The 17411-nt window shown below is 42.2% G+C and overlaps 1 protein-coding gene across 2 annotated transcripts in view; it reads right to left on the bottom strand.

The window, feature by feature from the left end:
* The window catches only part of WWP2 (WW domain containing E3 ubiquitin protein ligase 2), a 141920-nt gene that overhangs the window by 47115 nt on the left and 77394 nt on the right, over positions 1-17411 (bottom strand). For both annotated transcript variants that reach the window (XM_021703263.1, XM_044911312.1), the window contains exon 7: positions 8453-8580. In XM_021703263.1, the coding sequence (XP_021558938.1) occupies positions 8453-8580 (128 nt within the window). The remainder of the gene's footprint in view (positions 1-8452; positions 8581-17411) is intronic.

Raw genomic sequence — 17411 nt, 5'->3', positions numbered from 1 at the left:
TCAAACTAGATTTGCATCTGCATGCATAGTCAGATCCAAATAGCACTGATTGGAGGGTCTGTTCCATTGGCATGCCATGGAAAATGGGGCTCTGCTTTTGTTCTTTTCCTGGTCAACAATTTAATAATAATTATTTTTAATAGGTAGTACACGTACATTATGAGAATTTTTTAAAGATTTTATTTATTTATTTGACAGAGAGAGACACAGCGAGAGAGGGAACACAAGCAGGGGGAGTGAGAGAGGGAGAAGCAGGCTTCCTGCGGAGCAGGGATCCCGGGCTCGATCCCAGGACCCCGGGATCACAACCTGAGCCGAAGGCAGACGCTTAACAACTGAGCCACCCAGGCGCCCCTTCTATGAGAATTTTAGAAGTATAAAAGCTCCAACAGTGTAAAGAAAGTCTCCTTCCTGTTCCAGTCCTCTGGCCCCCCGTTTCCTCCCCAGAGGCAGTCACTGTTGTGATTCTTATGATTCTTTCAAAGATATTCTTTGACTATACAAGCATACGCACATATATTTGAAAACACACACACATACTCATACACTATTCTGCACTTTGCCACTTAATAATTAGAAATTTTTGCAAAGAATTTGAAACAAACTTGAAGAGCTTTGGCACGTCTCTCCTTTGCTAACCCCAACCAGATATGGGGACAATTTTAGTATCAAAAAGAACAATAATCACAATGGATTGAAATATTTTTTTAAGCTTTTTTTTTTTTTTAAGATTTTATTTATTTATTTGACAGAGAGGGGGAACACAAGCAGGGGGAGTTGGAGAGGGAGAAGCAAGCTTCCCGCTGAGCAGGGAGCCCGATGTGGGGCTCGATCCCAGGACCCTGGGATCATGACCTGAGCTGAAGGCAGACGCTTAATGACTGAGCCACCCAGGCGCCCCTGGATTGAAATATTTTAAATGTTTAAATCCAAGAGCTTATAATGATTTTCACACAAAACAAAATTTCATTTTTCATTTTTACAGGATGTGAGGAAATCAATTCTTTATTCTGAAAACTGGTAATTAAAGGAAAGATCCAAGCATTTCTCCTGCCTTTTCTTTACAAACTGAATCTCAAGGTAGCCAAATAGTTGATGAGGGCAAGTTTCTCTTATAGGTATGATAGGATTAGAATATGACTGTTTTTGCAATCCCCATCCAATTTATGGATTTAGGCAATAATCATCAGTGGGTGCTAACACTACAAAAGGGTGACAGCCAGCTGTGATGTGCCTTCTGATGGAAGACTCTGTGTGTCATCAACACTGAATATATAACAGCAAAAAGAACACTATAATAAACTTATCACCCAGCTCCAAATATTATTGGTTCATGGCTATTTTAATTTCACCTAGAGCCCCACCCACCTCTGTTCTACACACCCAACCCCAGTTCCCCCACCTCCCTCACATTTTTTTTAAGATTTTTAAAGATTTTATTTATTTATTTGACAGAGAGAGACACAGCAAGAGAGGGAACACAAGCAGGGGGAGTGGGAGAGGGAAAAGCAGGCTTCCTGAGGAGCAGGGAGCCCGACGCGGGGCTCGATCCCAGGACCCTGGGATCATGACCTGAGCCGAAGGCAGATGCTTAACGATTGAGCCACCCAGGCGCCCCTTATTTTTTAATTTTTATTATTATTATTTTTTAAAGATTTTATTTATTTGTCAGAGAGAGAGGGAGAGCACAAGCAGGGGGAGCGGCAGGCAGAGGAAGAAGCAGGCTCACAGCTGAGCAGGGAGCCCAACGCAAGGCTCGATCCCAAGACCCCGAGATCATGACCTGAGCCGAAGGCAGACGCTCAACAGACTGAGCCACCAGGCGCCCCCTTGTCTTTACACCATGCATGGTCCTTAGCAAAATGGCATTCGACAAGTATTTGTTCAATAAACCTAATAATCTAGTGAAAGAAATCTGAAATAAAACCACCTGACATTTGTGTAACACTATCAACTGCAAAGCAGTTTCTTTTCATTTTCATTTTGGAATAATTTTAGACTTACAGAAAAGCTGCAAAGATAGCACAAAGATAGCAATATTAGGGGAAAGTGAGTCAACGGCATACTATCTTATATAAGCACAGAACATTTGTCAAAGCTGAAAAACATCAATACATTACTACCAACCCAACTTCAGACTTTATTTGGATTCACCAGCTTTACCACTCATGTCCTTTTTCTGTTCCAAGATCCAATCCAGGAACCTACAATGCCTTTAGCAAATTTATTTTCATTAGCTCATTTACCTGCCCAATAGCTCTGCGAGGAAGATACTATTCCCATTCTATTTAAGACAAAACTGAAGCTCACGGAGGTTCCATCTGGACAGGTGCCATGCAGGTAGCCAAGAGCAAAACCAGTACTCCAATCCAGAATACCATGAGGTAAAAGCAATGGTGGAGGGAGGGGAAAAGAAATGAAGATGGCTTTGACAGCTTTCCTCTTTGGGAAGAAAAGCTGGGTACCAAGATGACACGGTAAATGGGCTAAGTAGGTAAAATGGTAGTTGAATGGCCTCTGGTTTCAGCAACAAGGAGTATTTCACAAGGTTCCCTCTGTGATGTTGGTTAAACATTCTAACTTTATGAATCAGATATTCATTCAGGACTGAGACATACTCTAGTCACAGTTAGCCAAGAAAAGATCAGGATTTGTAAATTCTTGTTCCTAATCCTGGACACGCCGCCAGCTCACTGTATGTTCCAAGATCTTCAGGTGCGTGTAGCGTAGCGCAGGCTCTTGGTATACACACAGGCCTTTTCAGCCGCCACACTAAGGCATGGCAAAGGCAACTGCCAATAGTGGAAACTTTTTAAACTGAAGATCAGCTCGTAACATATGATGCACAGCAAAGCAGTCACTATCTCTCATCCACGAAACACAAGCAATGGATTCCCAAGGTAACTAGCTGCTGAGTTCTTCACAAGAGCAACCAAAACTAGAAAAATCTTTCATAATTAGCATGACACAGGGTGAGGCTTATATATAAAGAAAAACAACTAAATTAGATGGGGAAAAAAAAGAAAAATTAAATGGAAAACAAGAAGAGAAACTTGAAAAATGGACAAAGCCATACCATGGGAAAGTTCAGTCCTTCCTTGACCAATATATAGATTCACCCAACTTCCATGTACATTCCATCATGCTTCTAAGAACTCAAAGACTGAAATTTGTTTTGAAAATGTATAAACTACCAAAGAATATCATGGAGAAAAAGTAATAGGGCAGGAGTAGCTCTTCAAAACATTAGAAAAACACACTATCACATGTCAATAATCAAAGTCACATGGGAATGGCCCCAAACCGGAAATAAATAAATGGAATGAGTAAAGAGTCCAGAAATAAATTCTGACTGCACATTAAGTACATGATAAGTGATAAACACTAAGTAAAACCACCAGTGAGGAAAAAAAACAATGTTTCTGGAATAATAGGACCCAATATAAAGAAAAATTAATTTAGACCCAGACTTCATCATATTGATATATGTATATAGACATATCACTATACATTCCATTAGGATAGTTATTTTGTAACACCATGAAAAAAAAAGGAAAACAGAATAAAGTATTTATCCCAGCCACAGACAGAGAATTTTTCCCACTACTGAAGCAAAAAGTAAAACTACAAACATTTTTTAAATGCTCAGGCATAATTATTTTTAAATTTTCTATCTCCTTTTCTACAAAGCCACAGAAAATGAGATAAAATGTAAAACAATAATATAGGAGGGAAACTTAACATCATAAATTTAACAGATAAAACTTATACCTAAGTACTTTGTATACATTAAGATGGCTATAATTTAAAAAAAAAAAAAAACAGAAAACAACTGTTGGCAAGGATATGGAAAAACTGGAACACTCATTCACTGCTAGAGGAAATGTAAAATGGTGCAGCTACCATGGAAAACAGTTTGGGGGTTCCTCAAAAAGTTACACAGAATTACCAGACATTTACCCCACCAACTCCACTCCTAGGTTTATAGCCAAAAGAACTGAAAGCAGGGACTCAGATCGATGTACACCCACGTTCACAACAGCAATTCAATATTATTCAAAATAGCCGCAAGGTAGGCACAATCCATAGGGTCCACCCACAGACGAATGGATAAATAAAACGGGGTATACACATGCAGTGGAACATTATCCAGCCTTAAAAAGGAATGAAACTCTGAACACGCTACAACGCGGATGAATCTTGAAAACATGCTAAGTGAAATAAGCCAGAGACAAAGGACAAATTATTCCACTTATTTTTTTTTTTTTAAATGTATTTTAAGATTTTTTATTTATTTATTTGAGAGAGAGAGAATGAGAGACAGAGAGCATGAGAGGGAGGAGGGTCAGAAGGGTCAGAGGGAGAAGCAGACTCCCTGCCGAGCAGGGAGCCCGATGTGGGACTCGATCCTGGGACTCCAGGATCATGACCTGAGCTGAAGGCAGTCGCTTAACCAACTGAGCCACCCAGGCGCCCCAAATTATTCCACTTATAAGAGGTACCTAGAATAAGCAAATTCTTAGATTAAATCATTAGCCAGTGGTTATTTTTTAAGTTATTTATTTTTTTTCCAGTAATCTCTACGCACAACATGGAGCTCAAACTCACGACCCCAAGATCAAGAATCTCTTGCCATACTGACCGAGCCAGCCAGGAGCCAAGAATAAGCAAATTCTTAGAAACAGGAGAATAGAGGTTACCAAGGGCTGGCGCTGGAGGGCGGAGAGGAGGAAGTTATTGTTTAAAGGGTACAGAGTTTCAGTTTGAGAAGATGAGAAGGTTCTGGACATGCATCGTGGTGGTGAGAGTTGCACAACATTGAGAATGTACTTAATGCCACTACATTACACACTTCATATGGTTTAATGTCTATGTATATTTTGCCACAAAAAAAAAAAAAAAAAAACTTGTACCAAAATATATAAATCTCTCAATCTCAAAAAAAAAAAAAAAAAAATCAAATGCTATGAAAAAAATCACACAAGAGGAAAGAAACAGTCGAGCGAGCAACTAATAAATGAAAACGTGCAATTAGGTTCAATAATGAAGTGGCACTTAATAGCTGTTAGCAAAATGATAAACCAGTATTTATACAGTTTCAGCAAAAAAATAAACCTCATATACCACCTAATGGAAATTTTATACTACTTTGGAACGTATGCTTGCTTCAATCCCTTCAGAAGGCTGGTAAAATACATTTGCTCTCATTTTTAAAAATTCATATCCTTTGACTCAAGAACTTTATGCAAGAAGAAACAAAACTGTGTGCAAAGACATTTGTATTAGGATTTTGTTTTATAATAAGGAAACACATAAGAATTGAAGAATAGTTAAAAGAATTCTGACATACTAACTGCGAAACAGTATGAGGTCACTAAAAAAAGCAAACAAGACAACAGATACACAGAAGCGTGTATAAAAAAACAATGGGATTCAAAAAAAAAGCCTCATATCCATGCTACATAACTATAATTGTATGAAATTATTCATAAAGGCAATAGCTAACTTTGAGAGTCTCAGGCATTCTACATGTTTTATATAATTTATTCCTTATAACAACTTTATGAGATATATACTCTTGTCCTCATTTTATTAATGAGAAAACTAAGACCCAGAGAGTCACTGGGCCTTATACACATACTGTACATGGCGGGGGTGGGGGTGCTCCAGAATCTGACCCGCGACCAGTATGACTGCGGACTTTATGTGCATGGAAATCACATTTAAGAGAGGAGCAAGAGATGTAATTTTCTTGGATAAAGTTTTCAATAAAAAGTTAGAAAGTAAATCATGGCACACAGGTCTCAATGAAGTGCTATACTGTTCGTCTACTTCTCGACTGCACCACTTCTAAAACTTAGTAATGTTACATTTATACAGACAGGCTGCCATTCACTTTCATTTTATAAAAATGGATACTTTATAGTTGTGACAACATGAAAAAACCACCTGGAACTCAGCTCTGTCTTTGCCCTAAATGTCTTTTTCATGCCTAACTGCAGAGCATAGCCAAAAAGCCTTGCTAAATAAATCTTGTATGTCTGTGGAAATATTTCCTGGAGGCACGGCTACTACCACCATTTTGGAACCGGTCCTCACAGTTCTAAGAGCAGCGTGTTGAAAGATGAAGATGTCCTCATTCACATCCTCAAACTCCCTTCTTGTCTCACACTGCCAAAGTAGGGTTTCTGTCTGCTCCCCAAACGAAAGGTAAGATCTTTCTGTACCCCTTGGATAGACATTAAAAAGCCTACAAAGTCCTGGCTGGAGGCAAAGGTGAACCGTCATCACGGCAGAAAGCAGAGATGAGACGGAGGCCAAGGCCTCGGTATTTTAACAGGCAGAAATCCCTAAAATGCAACAACTGTCCTTCATAGATGGGTTCTGGGAACAGTCTGGGCACTCAGATACACCACTATAAAACATTCCCAATGCGCTTTGGGGTTAGAGACGTTTGGCTTTCTGAAGACATGGCTGGCACCTGCCTCGTCTGCTGACACATAATGTTCTTGCAGATAAGGACAATACGCAAAGGTACCTAAAAATAAACGTAGGGGAAACACAAATATGTTCCAGGACCCAATAAGAGTGACTCAAAGACCATCACCATATAAAGTCAATTTACCAATAGTTTTTATAAGAAAAGCAGAGATGGCTGAAGGAAACCAGTATGGAGTAACATAGGCCCCTAAAAAACAAAGCGGTTTGGTAGCCTGGCCACGGCCTCCCGGAAACAAATGGTTCCAAAAATCCAGTTCCCCTCCCCATTTGTAAATGCTGGCCCTCCTCTACAAGTGACTTATTTTTCTTTCCCTGCCTTTTTTTTTTTTTTTAACGATTTTTATTTATTTATTTGAGAGAGTGAGCGAGTGAGAGAGCATGAACGTGGAGAGGGAGAAGCAGACTTGGCTGCTGAGCAGGGAGCCTGACGCGGGGCTTGATCCCAGGCCTCTGGGATCATGACCTGGACCAAAGGCAGACGCTTAACCAGCTGAGCCACCCAGGAGCCGCATGACTTATTTTCCGAAGAGAAGCATGTTTACTGGTGCTCATGGAGCTGTATACAGTTTTGTATAGCGCGGTCCACAGCCGCCGCCTCACCACCCCCTTCACCCAGACTGGAAGCCAGGGCCCCCATGGCCGCTACACCTGGATGTTGTAGCACGTGGATACGGTGGTTGGCACAGGGGCGCCAGGCTCGCTGAGATGGCAGGCACTTGTACTCCTCATCTCCAGCTCATCCTCGTCCTCAAGGCTCAGGGGGAGCTAGCTAACTCAATTCCTTCAGGCAGGTCCTAAACTCCAGGGAGAATGTCCACTCACCACCCACGCACGGAGCCCAGAAGGACAGGCCACTCCACCCTGCAGTCCATGGTGGGTAATGGTATAACGAAGCGCCAGGAGCTACCAGAGGGGCTCTGTGGCCCTCATCCGGTGCTGCCAGAGAGCTGAAAGCCACTAGAAAGCAACTCTAGTTGATCTCTCCGACTCAGTAGGTTCGGCTCACAAAGGGCAGCACCAAGCCTGGGAATGCTCTGTGCAGAAGGTATGCTGCTCTGGATCTCCCCTCCTTGGCGTCACCCCTCGGCTATCACAAGCACCTACAAAACTCATTCCATGCCACGTACGGATTCTCTGCCATCTACAGTTTACTGAAGTAAACATCCAAGTCCTTCCCCAACTGCTTCAAATTTAGACAAATTACCAAATGACTGGCAGTCACTAAAGATTTGACAATCTTCAAGACATTGAGAAAAACTGATTTTTTTTTTTTTTTTGCTTTTTAATTCGACACTGCCCTGATGAGACAGAAGGAAAGCATGAGAAAAACTATTTGTTCTGAAATCAGTCCTTCCCTTCCCACTTACAGAGAAGTAGAATCAAGGGCAGAAAAGCTCTCTGTGGATAAGGAAGGGCTACCTACCTATTCTCAAATGGGACAAGTACTCTCGCTGGAACAGCCATGGAATGTGCTCCCCCCCACCTCCCCACCCCGCGTGACACTCTGGCTTTGCCCCTAGTCAGCATCCCAACCAGTCCAACAGCGCTGCCATCTTCTCAAACCCAGCTCTGAGCAACAATACTTAGTCTTCTTTCTACCTAGTCTGATCATTGCCTTAAATTAAGGAAATAAAAAACGTGTCATATATAAATAAGATATCCCCTCTGCCCCCAATACTGATAAGAAATGAATTTTAAAAATCAATACTTTTTATTTTTGTGCAAAGGAATATTTTAGAAGAGTGCAGGCATATGGAGAATAACCTCGGCTGAAGAGAATCTGCCAGAGACAAAAGAAGATGGGCCGGTGGAAAGGCTGATGGATTTTAGCACTGGAGTCTTCTCCTGCCCACCCTACATTCTGACACAGCAGGCAGAGTCCCAACTCCATGTGAGCACAGGTTAGAAGCCGCTGCTTTAGTCCAGGCTGCTATTTTGTGCTGTCACTCACCTGTGCCATTGGCCAAGCCACTGTGGGTTGGGTTCTTGACGGGCTGGCGGTGCCGGTTGCTGGTACCGGGGCTTTGCTCACCGGCTGCTGTGGTTGTTCTGGCTGAGCCACCTGAATGTCTGTGCGTCCTGGAAATTCAAAGTATAAAGCAGACAGATATAAGTCACTGTGAAAAAGAAAGAAGTATGTCCCATCTAAGTCACCGTATTCCCTCTCTCGCTATTTATTGGAAATAAGACTTTTAATAGCCCCTGTAGCCTTTGACTCAACAGAAGCTGGCTCCAAACAGAGACTCAGGTAAGCTTCCTCCTTGGTAATAGCCCAGAAGGCAACTTTGGGTAAACCTTTCCACTTGAAGTAAACAAATCCAGAGTGAATTGCCCCCACATCTGAAAAAACTGGCAAAATATCCTATGACCATCACATTATTTTTATTGGGCTCAAATGTAATAAATAAACAAGCATCACTGGACAGGCTACAGATGACATAATTCTCCCATTAGGTAAAAAGAGCCCAAATCGTATCCAAGTCTATTTTCTCTATAGCTAGAAACATACTTCCCTTGGGAAAAGAAGTCAAGGGGCACTAGACAACTCCAGCCAATGCATATGTTGACATGTTTTATCTAGAAAAGATGACTCAATGGTCCATCCAAATCAATGAGGAACAAAGCATAAAGGGATCTACATCGCAGAAAATGGTGGGATCTAGGAGCAGAGAATCTATCTGACAACTTCAGAGAACATGAGACAATAGGCAGTATGTGTTCTCACAGTCCTGTTGTCGCCTGACTTTGTTCACTCAGTGAAAATGTCTAAGCCTCCCTGCCCTTCAGTCCAGCTGTTTTGTCAAAGGAGATTATTCTACTGCACAGTCATTGTTTATTAGTCTTCAAGTGAGAATATTTAAAAGTGAGAGTATTTAAACATCATCCAGTAAAGAAAAGACCACCCCTGACTAAGCAAAGAAACAGAGGTCCACATACCCCATACCCTCCATAACGCATACCCCCATGGATAGAGGTTGCATACCAGGTACATGGGGCAGTGAGACTATGATCAACAATAAAAGGAATAACAATAACTATAGCAGTATATAATATGCACTGAGTCAGAACATTATGTAACAGATATCCATGGTGTGCTGTGCACTTTTTATTTTATCTCATCTAGCATGGTAACCCTAGAAGGAGTTTACTATTGTTATACCTATTTTACAGATAAGAAAGAAGACAGAGAAAGAAGGCAATGGAGCAAGACTCAAATCCAGGCAGTCTAAGATCAAGAGCTCATGTTCTTTGGTTGGAGACTGGGGGAAGGGAGCCTGGACTTGAACTGAATCCCTCCCAGGCTATTCTTTCACTGGTCACTTGGCCAATGGTGAGATGAAAAGCTCAAATGGAAAGGTCCCCTGCTGGGCTGGAAGGCTCCATATCCACCAGAACACCTCTGCTGGTGAGACTCTCTCATCCAGAGTGTTGGGACAAGCCCGCAACACAACAAACCTGGAGGTTCCTAGGGGAATAAGAAGTGCCCCCACCAACAAGTACCTTCTCCAGCACAAGAAATGGACTTTTTCCAACAAGATGGGCATAAGCCAAAATAGTTATAGTCATTATCTCTGACTGTTGTGAATATGAATTCCCTTAGCTTCTCCTTTTGTGCTTTTCCACAGTTTTCTAGTTTTCTCCATTGAACTTGTATACTTTTGAGTAAGGAAAAAACACAATTTTTTAAGGAGGGAAAAAGTTTTTTCTTAGATCAAAACTGTAGGAAGGAAGGAACCTAACAAACCATGGAGTTCTTCATACCTAAAAACTGCATGGCAGTTAAAAATGGATAGAGAGGGCACAACTGAGCTATGGAAATAAAGATTTAATTCGGACTCTCTTTTTCCATCTTATTTTTCCCTGAGCTAATTTCATAAATCGAAAGCTGTCAACCACACCTCAGTCAAAAAAAATACATATTTCAAAGTCCCCACTTCATGGGAAGAAATGTTAGTACTGAGCATTTTACCACAACTCCTCATCGAAAGCAGAATGAGTACAGATTAGTTCCAAAGGAAAAGACGGTCTTCCGCCACTGGTGAGTGAGTGAGTGAGTGAGTGAGTGAGTGAGTGAGTGAGTGTGTGTGTGTGTGTGTGTGTGTGTGTGTGTCTGTTGAGGGCAGAGAGCTTGACAGAGATAAAATTGGTTAATAAAAGGTTTATTTCAGCCCAGAACACCCTTAAAAGGACAAATAAGCCTCTCAGATTTGGTACTCAGAGCCCACAGCAGAGGGCTGTATCACTCAAGAAGCAGCAGGCTGTGTGGGCAGCACAGGAAAGGCGACATCAGTCCTGTCACACGCACTGGCTCCGACGAGCCCGTGATCACTTCCAGTCCGGGGCTCCCTGTCCCTCTGCAGAGCAGCTGGGCATGACAACAGGGTGGGCCCCATTAACTCTCCTGGCTCCTCCCTCCCTTCCCCGAAAGGGCATGTGGTCAGAGTTGAGAGAGAATACTCTCAGAAATGTTTAACCACTAATGACAGCAGCTTGCCCTGAATGATGGGCTGCAGCAGGGCTGGGATTAGCCTGTAACCAGGGGCAGCCGGGACCACTTGGCATGAATTGCTGCCTCCCTGGCCGCAGCCCACACTGCCACCTCCGCCCTCCCCCAACACACACACACACACACACACAGCCCCCATTCCCCAGATTCTTCCCTTGCCCTCAATCTGGAGTTTCCCCCTTTTTTCACCTTGAATTACCTTTAACATACGACTCTCAGAAAGAAGAAAGGCCTCAACAGTTGAGGAAAATCTTCTCTTCAGCAGTTTCCTCTCTTGGAGGACTCACTCAGCCCTTACAAAATGGGATTGTGTCGTGATTAAAAGCTGGCCCAAATGCTGAAACCACACACCATGAGCCAAAATAGTATCAGGACAAAAGCGAGACGATGGGGTGGAGATGAGCTGGGCTCCACCACAGGCAGCCTGGCTTCGGCTCTGCCAGTGACTTCAACTTTGGCCTGATCTTGTCACCATTTGGAGGGTGGAGATGGCAGCAGGGGTGGGAGGGTGAGTGGGTTATGCAGCCCTGAGACAGTCAGAAGAAGATGGAACAGCAAAACTCCACAACTGGTTTCAAGTTATCTGGTTACCGAGATTCAGCTCTCTTTACAGCATGCCCTTCTCAGAATGCTGGCATGTCCTTACCTAAGTTCCTCTCTCAGAACCTGAGGCCTCCCTAAGAAATCCAGTCAAGGCCAGGGACCTTGAATTCTCTCTCCACATTCCCAGAAGCAGATCTGCTGCACTTGAAGTCCCCCAGATGGGGCTCTGGGCTGTCCCTTGGCATTCAAGCTCTGCCATTCACAGAGTTGGCCTCAGTCCTCAGCTGTACCCTGAGAGCCACAGGCTTGGTTGCTTTGAGACATCTTGCATCACCCTTCATGAAGGCCATTGAATAGCATTTGATTATCTTCTGAGCACTAAGCCCTGTTCTAACAACAAAACAGAAAGGGTCCTGGCGCTCCAGGTTGGTGAACACATGGAGATGTGGGTAGAGTGGCGTGCCTGGAGAGGGCATGGAAGCTCCCCACCTTTTCCCCATACCTCGCCCTATGTATCTCTCTTCCATCTGGCTGTTGATTCATATCCTTTAGTAAACTGGTAAACATTTAAAAACAAAAACAGAAAGAGTCCCTGATCTCAAAAAGTTTACATCTTAGTGGAAATGCGGTGATTTGTAATTTAGCATCACACTCTACAATGCTAACATGTGAGAGCCACTGGGCCAGTGAGTGAGACTGGCTGATAACTTAGCACTGTCAACTTTGATGACCATCGTCACATATGCAATAATTTACGTGGAGTAGTTACACAAAACTTTGTTTCTTTGGTTTAAAAAGAGGCCAGCCATAGCACTGGTAACATAAGTGAAAACAAGATGAACAGTACAAAAAAGCAAAGGCTCACAAGCCAGAACACAAAATTTTTTGCCAAATTAAAAGTGAAATTCAAAATTTGGTGATGGCTCAGAATTTGAGATTAATAAGTCTATCATATCCTTCATGTGGAAATTGATTTTTAAAAGTAGTAGGTAGCTTCATCAAAATTCAAAATTCCTGCTCTTCCAAAGATACTGTCAAGAAAACAAAAAAACAATCCAGAGACTGGGAAAAAAATATTTGCAAAATACATATCTGATGAAGGACTTAGATCCAGAATATATAAAGAACTCTCAAAACTCAGTAACAACAAACCAATATAAAAAATAATCAAAGGATTTTAACAAACATTTCACGAGAGACAATCCAGAAATGGCAAATAAGCACAGGAAAGGTGTTCAACATCATTAGTCATTAGGGAAATACGAATTAAGATCACAATGAGATACATGCCTATTAGAATAGACAAAGTGAAAACAGACAAACAAAACAACTGACAGTAGCAAGTGCTGAGGAAGATGGACACAAAGCAACTGAAAGTCTCAAACACTGCTGGAGGGAATGGGATGTGGTACAGCCACTTTAGAAAACAGTATGGAGGGGAAAAAAGAAAAAAAAAGAAACGGCTTGGCAGTTTTTCGTAAAGTTAAATATGCACTTAGCGTACAAACCAGCAATCCTACTCCTAGGTATTTACCCAAAAGAAAGGAAAACGTAAGTTTCCATAACCTGTAGGCAAATGTTTATAAGACTTTATTCATAATTTCCAAAACTGTAAACAACCCAAAGTCCTTCAACTGGTGAATGAACGGACAAACTGTGGTACATCCATACAAGGGACTTGTACTCAGCAAATAAAAGCAAAGAAATTACTAATACATGAAACAACACAGATTCATCTCAAATGCCCTATGCTAACCAGAAGACAGACTCAAAAGGCTACAGTGTTTCATTCCATTTTTATAACATTTAGGAGGAAGCAAGGCAAACTGTATGGAAAGAAAACAGATTGGTGTTTGCCAGTGGCTGGAAGTAGAAGGAGAGGATGACTACAAAGAGGCACAAGGGAACTTTTCAGGAAGATAAAACTATGTATATCTTGGAAACGGTAGCGGTTACGAGACTGTATGCTTTTGTCAAAACCCACAGAACTGTACATGGAAAAGGGTGAATTTTCCTCTATATAAATTATACCTCAGTAAACCTAACTTAATAATTTCTAAAAATCAATTTGTATATTTCAGCCACTGCAAAAACAGTTCATCACATGAGAAAAAATAAAAGTGAGCGAAAGTTTTAAAAGACAGGTAACTTGAAAAACAAACTGAGGGTTCTAGAGGGGAGGGGGTGGGGGGATGGGTTAGCCTGGTGATAGGTATTAAAGAGGGCATGTACTGAATGGAGCACTGGGTGTTATATGCAAACAATGAATCATGGAACACTACATCAAAAACAAATGATGTAATGTATGGTGATTAACATAACATAATAAAAAAAAACCTACAATAAAAAAATAAAAGACAGGTAACTTACTGTGTGAGGATATGCCCCCCAAAAAACACAGAAAACAAGAATCTTGATAAGAATGTACTTCAGGCGATATTCAAGACTCTCCAAACACTCTGTATTAATAAACATGAGGATTCTTCAAAGCTCAGGAACACATTTCTCCCAAATGTTGAGAATTCCTGGTTGACTGGATACTGGGTGCCAAGCACAATTTTCTACCTTGGTAAAAGAGGCCTGGGATACAAAAGGGAGGGTCTTTGACCTCAGATCCAGGCCCATTAGTATTTGAGCTCAGCACATGAGAAGTTTCAGGGTAGAACAACTAACAGTGAGTTTTCCTCCATTTACAAAAACAAATCAATAACGACGCAGAAGGTAAAATCACCCAATAAACTTCAAACTCTTCTCACACTCTAATCCAGGGAATTATTTGCCTGAATGACTGGACCTAAGAGGGTGGCTGTCCAGTGCCTCCTCCGAGGCCTCTTAACTGGGCATTGTCTTTTAATAGCAGCATGGAAACAAACTGAGTGAGGCTGGGCCAGTTTCCAGTAAGACAGAACCAGCAAAAAAAAAAAAAGGCACTTAAAATAGAAGCACTAAAAAAAAAAAGAAAACGGGAATTGGTGATGGGAAAAAAATGGTTTCCACCATTCAGAGACGCATCAATAAGCAAACCTGCTCCCACCTACACCCTGTTCAATCCTTCCTCCCCATTCAAATGTGGATTCAGGGGAAATAAATAAATAAATAAATAAATAAATAAATAAATAAATAAATAAATAAATAAATAAATAAAGGAATCAAAAGGAGAGGTGAAAGGGAAAGGCACAATTAAGAGTTAAAATGAGACCATTCTAGTCATTCCAAGGGTAATTTACAGCTCCATTCCACACCCTACCTCTAGGCTGCCGGCCTCAGAAATGACAGGAAAGGTAAAAATAAAACTGCTGCCAAGTCCATTCTATGTTTCAGAAAGACAAATGATTTACTTTTTTTTTTTTTAAGATTTTATTTATTTATTTATTTGACAGAGAGAGAGACACAGTGAGAGAGGGAACACAAGCAAGAGGAATGGGAGAGAAGCAGGCTTCCCGCTGAGCCGGGAGCCCGATATGGGACTCGATCCCAGGACCCTGGGATCATGACCTGAGCCGAAGGCAGATGCTTAACGACTGAGCCACCCAGGCGCCCCGATATAATACTTTTTTTAATCCACCTTCCATGTTCTAATTTTGTCAGTTGACCCAAAATTGTTCTTCTAAGCATTTTTTAACATTTAAAAAAAATTTTTTTTTAAGATTTTATTTATTTTTGCCAAAGAGAGAGAGAGAGGGCGGGCATGAGCAGGGGGAGGGGCAGAGGGCGAAGCAGACTCCCTGCTGCCTGATGTGGGGCTCGATCCCAGAACTCTGGGATCACGACCTGAGCTGGAGACAGATGCTTAACTGACTGAGCTGGCCAGGCGCCCTAACATTTAAAAAAAATTTTTTTTATTATTTTTTTTTAACTTTTTTTTTTTTTAATTTATTTGACAGAGAGAGACACAGTGAGAGAGGGAATACAAGCCAGGGGGAGTGGAAGAGGGAGAAGTAGGCTTCCCGCGGAGCAGGGAGCCCGATGCGGGGCTCGATCCCAGGACCCTGGGATCATGACCCGAGCCGAAGGCAGACGCTTAACCGACTGAGCCACCCAGGCGCCCGACAAATGATTTACTTTTGCACAACCTTGAGTACAGAGCAATCCTCTCAACAGTCGCAGCTTTGGAAGACTAAAAGATTCAACTTACAAGAGAACATACAATACATTTTGATGCATCTAACTTAATTCCATGTTGTAGGTCGAGAGTAATAGAAAAGAATACTCAAACACCCTCCCCAACTTGAAAGGGAGCTGAAGTTCCGGGGAAGTATTCACCCCTCATTCTACCCAGCTCGGTGCAGCAGTCAATGACTGGTATGTTCCTTGGCCTGAGATGCTACAGGGGCATAGGATGCTCATGTGGAGAGCGTTGGGGGCCACCAGCCTGCACTGACACGCAGGAGGAACCTGCACGGGTGGACCCTGAAAGGGATGCGGAGCCCCACCTTGTACGGGTAAGCCAGAAGGGCGTCTCCACCTTCTTCCTACTGAAATCATCTCTTGTTTGAGCGTCCCTTGTGCTACAGCCTCAGACCAAAAAGGACTACATGGGGTCCTGAGGTACTGGGGTCAACAGTACATTCAGCTGTCATTTCTAAGTGTTCTGACCCAGCAAATCACAAAGGCAGAAATCCAGCAGGAGTGAAGTAAGCTCCAAAAAGAGTATGTTCCTTGGACATTCCTCAGAACATCCCTCTAAACTGCTCCTGAGGATAATTCAGAGACTTTGAGGATCTACTCACCTGGGAGACTCTTCTCTGGACGCCCAATCCAAATCTTGGTCTGAATGTCCCTCATCTCCCAGGCTAGAGTAAATTCCCTTACATTCTCTCACAAAGCATTCTAATTTTCCCTTTATGGCACTTCTATTTGTAATTATGTATTTGTGTGTTTATTTGTTCAATATCTATTTCCAATAAGGTCCGTGAGGGCGGGCACCATGTCTCTTCTGTGTACCTTTGCATAAACCAGCACCCAGCATGTGCCTGGCCCCACAAGAAGGCATGTAAAAATATTTGCTGAATGAATAAAAGAAGCAGGCTGTCAAGTTCAAAAGCACTCTTGGGCCTGTAATCTCTAGTACTGCCCATGTTCTTTGCAGTCCAGTCACTCATCACCTCCTCATCTCCCGCCATCCCTTTAGAGATTGGAATCGATGCCAGGAGATGGAATCCAGAGTCTAGGAGGTAACTGAGAAGTACCAGAGCTACTGCCTTCCAGAAAGACCACCTCTAAGCATCATGTAAAAACATTCTCTAATATTGGGGTCTAGAAATAAAAATCATTTCACTAGACTCATTTCATGGCCACACGTAGATACTAAAATTGTGAGACAATCTCCAAATCCAACAAGTTCTATTTGGCATGGGTTTTTATTTGTTCTAGCTGTAATTTTCAAGCACTCTAACAGGTAAAGTGCAGGCAAGTGACTAAACATGAGAATTTAGAGAGACACCTTCTGTGGTGGGCAGAATTTCTAAAATGAAAAAAAAATTTTTTTTTCAGCGCTTCTATTTTAAGTGCCTCCCAAGGATATCCCACCCTAATGCCTAAAACCAGGGAAATGTGACAAAATATCACACCCCTGATTATGTTATGTGGCATGAGTGAACTTAGGAAAGGGCGCTCAAACAAGCAGGCCTGATCTGATTATGTAACATAAAAACAGTATGCTTTCTCCAGCAGGTGTCAGAAGTGGAAAGCAAAAAAGAAAATCAGAGTGATTCAAAGCTCAAGGGAGTGGGGGGCACCTATATGAGAAGGAAGGGGGCACCAGACCTGAGAGAGGCCCCAGTTAACAGCCAGTAAGGAAACAAGGACCTGAGTCCTACACCCGCAAGTAACTAAAGTCTACCAACCAGCGGAATGAGCT

The sequence above is a fragment of the Neomonachus schauinslandi genome, chromosome 16 (assembly GCF_002201575.2).
Source record: "Neomonachus schauinslandi chromosome 16, ASM220157v2, whole genome shotgun sequence".
In the NCBI taxonomy this organism is placed as follows: domain Eukaryota; kingdom Metazoa; phylum Chordata; class Mammalia; order Carnivora; family Phocidae; genus Neomonachus; species Neomonachus schauinslandi.
The sequence above is the reverse complement of the archived record's forward strand: the minus strand, read 5'-3'. Positions and strand labels throughout refer to the sequence as shown.